Genomic DNA, 12,495 nt, shown 5'->3' on the forward strand with positions numbered 1-12,495 from the left:
TTCGACAGATTCACTTTTGGTAATATAGCTCTGTTTTCTTCTCCCTTCCTCTTCTCACTTTTCCTTCTTCTTCAAATTTCTTCAAGTTTCTCTGTAAAGCTATCACTAGGGACAGTATACTAAAGGGAAGTAGGTGGCAAGTCATCTCTGGCTCAAAAATAAGAATTTGGGAGGATCAGTGGGTACCCCCTCCCCACAATGGGATCCTTATACCACAGGATAGGCCCCCCCCCACGCCCACTCTTGTCAGTTCACTCATTAACTGGGAGACAAGGAACTGGGAACTGAACAGTATTATCCATTTAATAAATTCAGAGGAGGCGAACTGTATTCTAAAAGTACCCATTGGTCTGGAAGGGGAAGATGATATTTTAGTCTGGCCGTGGAACAAGGATGGAAGATACACAGTGAAGTCAGGTTATCATTGGGGGCACAAGAATAGCTTTAATCCACACCAAACAAGCTGTAGCTCATCCCACATTTATGACCCAATGATCTGGAAGTGCCTTTGGAAAATCAAAACCCTGCCTAAAGTTAGACTATTCCTGTGGAGGGTCCTAATTGGTGCAGCCCCAACTATGTACCATTTGTTCAAAAGGCGAGTTACCCTGTCTCCCCTATGCCCCATCTGTGGGGAGACAGAGGAAACTTTTGAACATTTACTTTTCCTTTGCCCGTGGGTGGAGGGGGTTTGGTTTGGCTCACCACTGGGATTACGTGTTGATAAGCAGAACTTTACAACTCTGGATGTTTGGTTCTTAAAGATAGCAAGATCACAACATAATGATAGCAATCGGAACAGAGTACTTACATTGATGAGCTTCTTATGCTGGGCTATTTGGAAGGCCAGATGCCTGTTTGTGTATCAATCCAAACCCTTATCACCTTACTTGACCATCTCCTCTGCGGTATCCTTAGCATCGGAATTCCAAGCAGCAACGCTGATGCCAAATCACGAGTTGGGAATGATTCCGTCTGCTACCAGCAATCGGGTGGTGCGTCCCCAGACTCATTGGATGCCCCCTCCTCGTGGATTTTTCAAAGTAAACTGTGATGCAGCCTGGGGGCCACCGTCAACAGCAGGACTGGGAGTCGTTGTAAGAGACTCTACCGGGAGGAGCATCAGTGGATTAGCCATTAAAACCACTTGCGGAACAGTTGCGGAAGCGGAAGCATCTGCTATTCTCCATGGCATCTCCCTGGCAAGTACCCTGAATCTGAGAAAGGTTCACATCGAATCAGATGCAAAAGAGGTAGTCCTGGATCTAAATGGGTTAGGTCGGGGAAAGAACTGGAAGACCTACCCAATACTGGACCACATCCGAAGGCTAGCAACTGGTTTTGAAGAATGCAATTGGGACTGGGTTCCCCGTGAAGCGAACAAGGCTGCTCACTGTGCAGCGTCGCTTGCCTGCGGGACGGTGGGTCCTCAGCGATGGGCTAACCAGCCACCACCATCCCTCACCTTGGTACTAAGAAATGATGGTCTCCCATGCCCCCCGGCAACGGAGATGTGATCGGAGTTGATACTGTGTACTTCTCTGTATTTTTGTGGGTCTTTTCCTATTCCTATTATCTGGACTGGTATTAGGTGGAAATTGACCTTTTCCTTTGTGGTTGTAATTTCTATGGTCTTTTAAGCTTTTGCTGGGCCGTCTTGGGTGTTGTCCCTCAATGAAGTCATTTCATTACCAAAAAAAAAAAAAATCTTTTGTGGAAAGGCATATTATTTATATACACGAAGTAAATCCTGTAGGTACATAATCTTCATAAGCTGCGTCCGCCTTCAGTTTCCTCGCCCACCGACTCGGCCGCCGCCACCAATTCCTCCACGGCCGGGCACGCCTGGAATGCCGCCTCCTATTCCTCCACCAACCCGTGGAACACTGCGTCCAACGCCTGGAATGCCGCCAATCCCTGGAACGCCACCGCCAACCCCCGGAATGCCTCCAACACCAGGAACGCCTCCTCCAACGCCCGGAATGCTGCCTCCTCCAACGCCAGGAATGCCACCTCCTCCAACGCCCGGAATGCCTCCAACACCCGGAATGCCTCCAACGCCGGGAATGCCGCCTCCAACGCCCGGAATGCCTCCAACACCCGGAATGCCGCCTCCAACGCCCGGAATGCCTCCTCCAACGCCCGGAATGCCTCCAACGCCCGGAATGCGGCCTCCAACGCCCGGAATGCCTCCTCCAACGCCCGGAATGCCGCCTCCAACGCCCGGAATGCCTCCTCCAACGCCCGGAATGCCTCCAACACCCGGAATGCCGCCTCCAACGCCCGGAATGCCTCCTCCAACGCCCGGAATGCCTCCAACACCCGGAATGCCGCCTCCAACGCCCGGAATGCCTCCTCCAATACCTGGAATAGCGCCAACACCTGTAGTGCTGCCTCCAGGTGGACAGCCAGTGCCAGGTCCTCTACCATCACAACAGTGCAAACCGCATCCCCACATATTATGACGACAGCAGCACCCGCATCGGCCAATTTCGACCGGCTTTGAATCCTCTACTTGGCTCGATTTCTTTTCTTTTGGGGCTACCCTGGCTTCCACTAATAATTTCAATGTTAGCAGCCTCGAAGCTATTTAAATAGGACATAAATCAATGAAAAAAAGGAGAATACTATTTTCTATTATAGTTACCTTTATTCTCATGTTTGGATGTCTCAGCCGCTGCGTCAATGGAAGAGATGAGGGGATGAAATCTGCTGTCCCCAAAAATACTGTGCCAAACCAGTCCTCATGCATTCATTGGTCCACAAAGAATAAAATATGGAACAAAAGATTAAGAAAATATTTTCTTAATCTTTATGGACCAATGAATGCATGGGGACAGGTTTGACACAGGGTATTAGGGACATATTAGGGACAGCAGATTTGTTCCCAGAGATGAGAACTACTGCAAACAGAAGCCCTAGCAAAATGAAACCCTTGAATTTCATTTCGACTATTTCTATTATGAAAGGCTTATCTAGCTGGCTACGAGAAAGATAGATGAGTACTACGTTAGATTCCTCTCTGCGTGTAATTTTATAGTGCTTCGGACCGACTAGGAAGTCCTAATATTGTATTATATATCAGTTATAATATCTCTATCGTTGACACAACTCATTCATTGCAGGCTCATTAATTGAGTTTTTCAGGTGTGATTCTTTTAGTTTTTCGGGCACCTTTAATTTTCATTATGTTTAGCACAGAAATTGTACATACGTGTACTATATATGTTTTTCTCAGTTAAGACTTGAGATATGGAGGATATATTTGCATTTTGAATTCTTATCACTTCACTACTTCCTGGTGAAAGAAAAGTGAGGGCCAAGACAAGTGTCTAGGATGGGTCTTGAGTTTGAGAAGGCCTGTGCAGAAACTTAAATGAGACTTAACTGATAATTATAGTCTCAATGTGCTAAAAACAGTACAAATAACATATAAAGCAAAATTTATAACCGGCCTTTTCTTTTCTCAAAAGATAAAATTTTGTAAATTACAACTAACTTGAAGGGATTGGATCAGTTATATTGCAGAGAAAAAAAAAATTGAGAAGAGTTATTAGTACAAATTGTTCTCAAAGTTTGGTATCCAACATTTTTGTCTTTCACTTTCTCATGTTAGTTAATTAGCAGTTATCCTAATTAATTCTCATTTTACATATAGTAAAACAACTTATGCTTTGCTTTTTTTTTTTTTTTTGGGTTGACCACTTACCCTAATTTTAGGGATTTTTTTCTCCCTTACACCACTCACTTATTTTTTTTTTCTCACTTATCCATAAAGACTCTAATAAGGTCTTCCCAAATACCCAATTAAGTTTTTTTTTTGTTTTTTTTTTTTGAGACTATTTTGCCCTCACCCTTTTACTACATAGAGAGAGAGAGAGAAAGAAAAACCATAGGAGACTTCGCCAGAGTCCGGTTACCGATCGCCGGACTTCTTTGAAAACCTCGTCGGAGGTCTCCAAAAAGGTCGTTGGATATCTCATAGGTCACCGGAGAGGTTTATTACCCCTTAATAAACATTTATTGCCCCCCAATAAACATATATTGGGGGATAATAAAAGTTCAGAGATTTCATAGGTCGCTGGAGAGGTTATTACCCCCCCCCCCCCCAAAATAAACCTTTATTGCCTTCCAATAAACCTCTATTGCCCCCCAATAAACCTTTAGGTCGCCGAAATGGGAACTAATCTCTCTAAAGTTAGACAAATAAAATTTTGATTAAAGAAAAAAACAAGGAGATTATATCAATTCAAAACATTTATTGGGAGACAATAAAATTTTATTTTTTATTTTTTCTTTCCTTATAGAACTGCTGCCCCATTTTACCCAAAAAAAAAAATCATCTAAACCTTGGCAGCACATTTCTTGAGGACGCTGAAGGCGCAAATAATAGGCTCCGGCATCCGTTCGCAGTCGCCGCCGATATTGAAGTTCTGCAATGATCTTTGAGTTTGAGCTCTCCATAATCTGTGTTTGAACAAATCGAATCACGTCAGAAGTAAACGATAAAATGAACAAGGAGGTGGTGAGAGTAGCTACTTACTTGTTTGAGGGGACGAGAATGGGCCCAAAGGTGTCATTTTCCTCGCGAAACAATGTCAAATAGTTCCTCCAGCAAGTAGTGGCGTAACGGAACGCCGTTAACTGCCTTGATCCTGCAGTTACTCGCCGTGAAATGACGTACATCGCCATAAGCAGAGGTTGAGCTGAAACACGAAGCTGTGATTATGATATCTGTACCAGCTTTAAGGTAATCAAGATCTCCAGAGAGAATCGTTGAGGTCAGCGTCGTGCAGCTTGAGCTCTGTTGCCAAACCACCGTTGACGACGACCACGTCTCCTGCCTTTCGGAGAAACTCCCTTATTGATGACAACGCTCCGTTTCGACGTTGATTGGGGGTGAATCGCTTGTTGATTTTTCGGGCGCCTTCGTGATTGAGCTTGGGGATGGAGCGGTCGGTGTCCAAAACACGCCATTCTCCTAGCGGTGGCACCGAGGCCCTATCCCATGGAGGAAGCCGCCGGTGGCTTCCCCGGTGATGATGGAGTATGGAGTTCCAAGGGTTGGCGCCTTCTGGAGAGAGAGAGAGAGAGAGAGAGAGTGGCAGTGACATGTAACTCATGATTAATTAGGTTGAGGGCAGAATAGTCATTTTTCTTTAAATTGGGTTAGTGAGAATAAAATCTCTTACTAGGATAAGTGGGATAATGAGTGCGTTTGGAGGAGCCTTTATGCTCCTGTGCTTATATGCAAAGAACCATAAGGTGTTTGGTAAAGCATGAAATGACAGCTTTGCTGAAAAGCAACGACTTTTTCAGAGCAAAAGCAGAAGTCTAGCATCCCTTACTTTTAGAAGCAGAAGCCGCGATATTCACTATAGCGGAGATCATCGTAGATTAATAATTCTTTTAAAATATCAATTCTTATCCTTCATTCCTTGAAGAAATTACACACAACTAGACGCACTCTTCTTGCTTCTCCCTCAACTCTCTCTCTCTCTCTCTCTATGTCACGCCCCTTATTTTTTACAAAAATAAAAATCGATATATATAATCCCATAATTATACATGCGTGAACATTCACTCATCAATACAAATACTTGGAATATCTTTCCCTTAAAACAAGTATATACTGATGCCCTGAACCAATCCAAGTTAATATACACTCGCTCCACAGAGTTATATATTACACAAATTTACGAATTAAATTGTCATCACAAAATAAAACGTAAATGCTCCTCAGAGCTTACTACATAGCGGAAGTCATACACTGGCAAAGCCAACAAAATTTGCTTCCTACCCGTTCTGCTGCCAATAAGCTGCCTCAGCTTCAGCCACGATTTTCCTGACCTGCAGGATTAACCCCTACACCATTTGAATGGTGCACCGGGGTTGCCAAACAACAAACCCGGTAAGCTTTTGCAAGCCCGTATGAGTAACTCATGAACATCAATCAACAACTCACATCAATCTACTTAAGGAGCACATGCAACCATGATTCCTTCTAACATTCCATATCCTTTCCACAGAAAGGACAACATGAGTCACCTGCCGTGACAATGTTTTATTTGCTAACTTAACCATCAAGTAGCAATTCAAGCCTCATCTAGACAATCAAAGAAGAATACTATCGGAACTCTCCTTTAAACTACATACCTATGAGTCTCCAGCAATCTCGACCGTTACTCTCATAAGCTATCATGGCAGACAGACTAGAGCTCTATTGAAATCGTAATCACTCGTCCTACCAAGGACGTGATTACATATTTCCTGCCTTGGTCACCATCTGCGACCTGTCACCATCTGTGACATATGACTTCAGACCCCGTCCGGTCTCAAAGTCGAACGTTAAGTAAGTCACACCTGACCTAAAACGTTACTAACATCTAATTTCGGCTTTCCTTATCCCTACTCACCATCTGTGACCCTTGGTACAAAGACCAATACATTTAAATGAGTCACGCTTGACTCAAAAATGTAACATCAAACTCAATACATTTCAACAATAGAAAACATCTTTTTTCACAATATTGTTTCCATGAAAAGTCACATTCAACAATAATATAAGCATCATCATGCATATTATTCATCAAATACCATCCACAAGAATATATATATTTCACGTAAATATATATATACGTAGTCATTTGCTCAGGAATGCCTACTAATACCAACTATAGTTTGCAGTTAAATAATTAACGCCAAAACAATAATGGTACTTCTGTTCATAAAGATCCTTGTGAGATTTACTCACCTCGAATTCCCGATGCGTCTTCAACCAAGAACAAAGCGGCCAATCCGCCAATTAACCGTCCAAATACTTCGTCAAGTATCTAATCACAAACGGTTTCCACTTAGTAACGATTCACATTTGATTTAAGTCTGAAACCCCTGTTTTGAACTAAAATCCCCAAAGTGGCGCCAATCGAGGCAAAACCACATCCGAGACCTCCCAAAGTCTCCGGAATACGCCCACGATCGATATGACCCAAACACAAGTCGATCGGACGCTCGAATCCTCACGGATCGAATAAATCGATCAATATGAAACCGTAAAAATCATAACAAATCCATACGAACTCCAAAATTTGCATATTATATATCGAAACGCTCGTATCGACAAGTAGAAGACATATAATACCAGAAACAGTCCCATACATGGCCGGAACGCCGCCAGAACGCCGCCATAGGCGGTGGCGCACTGCGGCCGGCCAAAAACACAATATTTCACAAAACTCCCAATTAACATCAAAAAACTTCATCTAAGCATGCTTGTGAAATCTCATAACTAGCTCGAAGTCAGAAAACAACCATAAGGGATCAAAAACTACCTCACAAGCTTTGGATTTTTGATCAAACTGAGTTGAACCGATTTCCACGTAAATCGATCGAAACAAAGACCATAAATCAATCAAGGAGGCTGTTCTGAGCTCACAACAAGAAACTTGAAGCCGTGCAATCGTCGGAGCTGTGTTTTCCGGTCGGGTCAGAAAACGCCAAGCTACACCGCCTAGCTGCGCCGTACACGGTGGCTATCGCCGCTAGAGGACACCACAGGGAGGAGTGCACGGAGGAGGCAAACCAGCTGTCCAAATTCACGGCCAGAGGTCGCCGGAGCTGCGAGTTCCGGCCGGGTCGGATCGCCGGGTTCGGGTCGGGTCAGACAGAAAGTTTTGTTTCTGAATGAGTCGACCGAGAGAGAAAAGAGAGAGAAAACTGATTTCCGGAAATGGAAATGGAAATAATTCTGATTTTTTCTCTATTTATACTAAAATGGAAACTTCTTCCGCTAGCCATAACTTTCTCATACGAACTCCGATTCCCACGTTCCGCATGTCCACGAACTCGTATCGATGCGCTCTACAACTTTCGTGAAGGAAGTTTCCCAAGAATCCCAACGTACAAAAAGTCAAACTTCACACGACCCCCTAAACTGTGAAATTCAAGTAATTATACGGACGAAAACCATTCCACTTCACATACAATCTACGAATAAAGCACAATAACAATTATTCGTACAACTGGTCCATTATTAATTACCAAAATTAAATAACAGAAATCCAGGTCATCACACTCTCTCTCTCCTTTTGGATCATTAGCCATAGCTCGCACTCTTCACATACAGACGCCCTAGCTCACACCTCCGAACAAATTGACCCCAAAACGAAATCTGGAGGTAACGTTTTCTGGGGTGAATTGCCTAATCGTATTGCTTCGGCTCTGTTGTTGCGCTCTTTCTATGTTTTGTGGTCTAATTTTGTGTAATTCAGCTCGGTTTGACTGAAAAGAACTTTGCTTTTTGTTCGGGTTGATTGTTTTTGTCGAAAAAGAGGAGTTTTTGGATTGTAATTAAGCAGCTGTTTGGAGTTTTTATTGATTCTTTATGGATTATCAGTTAGCTGTTCTTTGAGATGGTTGATAGTTTGGGTATTCTCTCTCGACTTCTTTCTATCTTGTTACCTACCTATCTCTGTATTCGGTTCAATCTCCACACCCATGTATACACTGGGTGTTAGTGATGTACAACAAAAATATTAATTTGGGGCTTTGATTTCTGAAGAGCTTTCTCTCAAGGTTAAAGGGTAATGATTAAAGCCGGGTTCTGTGTGCTTGAATTAAAGTTAAGGTATGGGAATACGCTTGAATTGCTTTGAATTTTAGATTATTATTATTTTTTTCTGATTGCATTTTTGCTCGGGTGGGTGCTGGTGATTGCCAAGTGAGTTCCATGTCTTAGTCTGTTGAAGTTTGAACTTCTTTAAAATAGAAGTTAGTTTTATAAACTGATTCCACATGAGTTGAATGTTATGCTATTTAACTGGCATGTTAATAGAAAAGGGACTAAGAGGTAGTAGCAACCGTGCATTACTTAAGTAAGGGACTGATTACATAGTTTGTTTTCAATGTTTAAGCTACCTATTTTAACTTCTAATTCACAATAATGGTGGGCGACATCAGAAGAAATGTAATTAATGCACCTGTCTATCATCGCAAAATACTTGGAACCAAAATTTAGATTTCTTGAACAACTTGGACGAAAACTAGTAAGCAGGACAGTTCTGCCAATTTTGTCTATCCTTGTCCTATGATGTAATCTCTGTGTTTAGAACTATCATGAGAAATGTATCACACTGAAAATTCACCGAACTTCTATGGTATCAGAGCGTTTAGCTCTCTTGTATATATAAACTGCAGATCAATGTTTATACACTGAAAAGTCACAAAACCATTAAGAACAGTCTTTTTAAGTACTTGTAATTTCTATCGATCCTTAAATCTGATCAACATGTCCAGGTGATGGCATGGTAATCAATACATCACTGGTTACCTCAGTTAAACCTGTGTTGACCAAAAGTTAAACCTGTGTTGAATTGTTGTCTGGCATGTGTTTATTTACTCATAGTCTCATACATTATGTTGTATAACGGCTTTGTAATCCAAGAACACAGGTCCTGACAACCTTCCTTTGGTATTTCACAGTGATTTTTACAAGAGTATTAGCCGAGGCTTGCGGTGGTGTGCATTGGGTGAGTATTCAATTGTAATTTTTTTGCTTTCTGCCTTCGTGTTCATAAACCTGGAAAGAAGCTTTCAACTTTGCTTTTCCATTTTTTTTTATAAGAAAAGAAAAATAATTTAAAGAAGGAAGCCTCTTGGGCAACCAAAGTTTACAACGTCAAAATTAAGGCTCTAGAAGCCTCACTTGGGACCCTATCACTCCAAGACATAGGAGAAGCAGCATTATGTCCTAAATTTGCAATAGCATCAGCTACAAATTTTGCTTCCCTATAGATATGCTTAAAGGTAATTTGAGAAAAGGAAGTTGCAATGGTTCTAATGTCTTCAATCAATTTGAGTAGCCTCCACGGTGGAATCACCCTTCCTGTAACTGCATCAATAACCAGCTTTGAGTCTCTTTCAACTTCAACTCTTGTAAAACCTTTGTCTTTGGCCGCAATTAGACTATCCCTGAGTGCAGTAGCTTCTGCAACAGGAGTAGAAGAATTGCCAACACACTTGGTTGCAGCAATAACTGGTCTTCCATTATGGTCTCTGATAACGAAACCACTAGCTGCTGAATCTTTTCTAACTGAGCCATCAAAATTGATTTTAACGAAAGAACTAGGAGGAGCAGACCACTTAATTGTGGTTGAAAGGTTTGAAGTTTTTGCTCCACTAGTACTAGTGTTAAGATTTGCAAAGCTTTTCATTATTGCTTCAACTGACATAACAATTGACATAGGATTGACAGAAGCTGTTCTGAAAATAACATCATTTCTAGTCTTCCAAACCTGCCAGCATAAAGTAATAATCTTTGCAAACAGGTCAGCATTGTAAGGTTGTAGTAAAAAAAGTTCCTAAAAAACTTTGAGATATCCTTCCTCCCAGTCTACTGGGGTGTTAATGTTTTCCAACCTCCACACTTCCTTAGTGAATTCGCAATAGCCAAACAAATGATCAGCAGTCTCATTATCTCTATTACAGAGAAGACACGAGTTATCATTAATAATCCCAAACCTGGAAAGTCTGTCCCTCGTTTTGAGTCTTCCTCTAAGCAACAGCCAGCCAAAGATTTTAATTTTTGGTTGAACATTAAGCTTCCGGAGCTTATTAATCAACTTGTAGTGGCTATGCTTACGAAGATGATCATATTGCAACCACGTAGCAGATTTAATAGAAAATCTACCATTTGAGGAGGGACCCCAAATATATTCATCTTCTTGTTCACATACAGGTAAAGGAATGCCAAGAATTTGCTTCACAATATTAGGGTCTAGAACAGAAGCAAGCTTTCCCTTGTCCCATTTACCATTAATAATATACTCAACCATTGATTCTTCTAGGTTAATCATATTCCTTCTATCATCAGGAATGAAATCAAGTAAATGACAATCAAAGGCCCAATTAAAAGTCCAAAATTTAATATTCTTACCATTACCTATAATCCACCTCATTCCTTTCATGATCAGGTCTCTTGCATCCAAGACACCATTCCAAGCAATAGAGTTCTTCTGTTTCTTCTTGGCCAGAAAAAAGAAGAAGAAACCTTTCTTAGATACTTTCTTCTCATAATTTGTGACCACCAGTTATCCTTATCATTAATTATTTTCCAAGCTAGTTTAGCTATAGCTGCATTATTAAAATAAGCTAAACGTCTAATGCCCAAGCCACCTGTTGACTTGGGATGGCACACCTCCTCCCAAGCAACAGGAGCACATTTCATGTCTGAGCCCCAGAAAAAGGATCTGGCTTGTTTATCAATGTTGTTGGTCAACTTCTTTGGACATTTGAAACAAGACATAATGTGATTAGGCATACCAGCAATGTTAGATTTAATAAGGGTTAACCTGCCTGCCCTTGAGAGTGTTCCTTTCTTCCACCCGGACAACTTATTTGATAATTTAAGTAAAAGTTCTTTCGCATTTATAGGATCCTTCCAAAAAATTGCTTTGTGCTTTTGTGAATACACACTATGTCAAAAAATGCTTTATACCATACCCCTCAGACGACAGAAGACGTTTTTTCTGTTGTCTGATTTTTTTGAACGTCTTCAGACAACATATTTAACTATTTATGTCGTCTAAATGGTATCAAAATCAACACCAATTCAACTTTTTCAAGTTTGTTATAATTTAGAAAATTCAGACAACAGATTCTGTTGTCTAAGTAAATGGAAAAATTATTTATCCTTATCTGGACAAAAAAATATTTTTGGTTGAACTAAAACTTAATGTGAACTAAATGCCTATATACCCCGAGTTTTCTCAACACTCGGTCAAAAAAACAGAAACCTTCTTTCCTTCTCCCTGAGCTAGACCCCGAGCAACTTCAGCTCCCCTTTTGGTTCTTCTCCCCTAATCAGAGACATTCTTTCCCTTTCCCAATTATGGTTATTCTCTCCCTGATCTAGGTTTTCTACACAGAAGAGTCTCATCAACCTCTCCCCGATCTAGGTCAAGAAGACACTGTTGGTGGAGTTCTTCGATTTCACGGTAAGTCTTATTCTTCGTCTTAGGGTTTCGACCTTGATTTGTGTTGGGTTTTAGTGCTTCCTTGGGATATTGATTTGGGGTTTTAGGGTTTCTTTGGGATATCGAATTGGTAACGATTTAGAGATGGGGTGATTGAAATAGAATTGGGTTTTATTCTGGTTTATGGATTTGGGGATGGTTTATGGTTCATTTCGATTTGGGATGGTTTATGGTTATTCAGAATCTAAGGCTCGGATTCCTCTCCAATAGTGCTCCTCCCTCTCAATCTTCAACCTCCATGACTCTATATCTGATGCCTAAGATTCAGTTCCTCGTTTTTTCTATTGGGTTTTCTAAAATTTTCTCTTCTTATTGATTGGGACATTGGGTATATGAAATCTATGTTTGGGTTTATTGATTGGATGTTTGGGTTTTCTGAAATTTTCTCTTCTTTCTCTCTCTCTCTCCATTTTTGATCTAACCCATCTCTGGTCCATTTCACAGAACGCAGCAACCTGCAAGG

At 41.3% G+C, this 12,495-nt stretch overlaps 2 protein-coding genes across 2 annotated transcripts; one reads left to right on the forward strand and one right to left on the reverse strand.

Annotated features, from left to right (window-relative positions):
* Positions 1-944: 944 nt before the first annotated feature.
* On the forward strand, positions 945-1,517 carry LOC133732260 (uncharacterized). Its single transcript, XM_062159764.1, has one exon. It carries the CDS (start codon positions 945-947, stop codon positions 1,515-1,517), a length of 573 nt encoding a protein of 190 aa, XP_062015748.1.
* A 269-nt stretch (positions 1,518-1,786) lies between these two features.
* Positions 1,787-2,458, reverse strand: LOC133732262 (uncharacterized). The gene has a single exon (XM_062159776.1). It carries the CDS (start codon positions 2,456-2,458, stop codon positions 1,787-1,789), a length of 672 nt encoding a protein of 223 aa, XP_062015760.1.
* Positions 2,459-12,495: the final 10,037 nt, after the last annotated feature.

This window comes from Rosa rugosa, chromosome 1 (assembly GCF_958449725.1).
Source record: "Rosa rugosa chromosome 1, drRosRugo1.1, whole genome shotgun sequence".
NCBI classification, from domain to species: Eukaryota; Viridiplantae; Streptophyta; class Magnoliopsida; order Rosales; family Rosaceae; genus Rosa; species Rosa rugosa.

What these genes read in the sequence shown, in the direction of transcription:
- LOC133732262 (XM_062159776.1), bottom strand. Translation starts at nt 2,458, where the DNA reads ATGTGGGGATGCGGTTTGCACTGTTGTGATGGTAGAGGACCTGGCACT.
- LOC133732260 (XM_062159764.1), top strand. Translation starts at nt 945, where the DNA reads ATGCCAAATCACGAGTTGGGAATGATTCCGTCTGCTACCAGCAATCGG.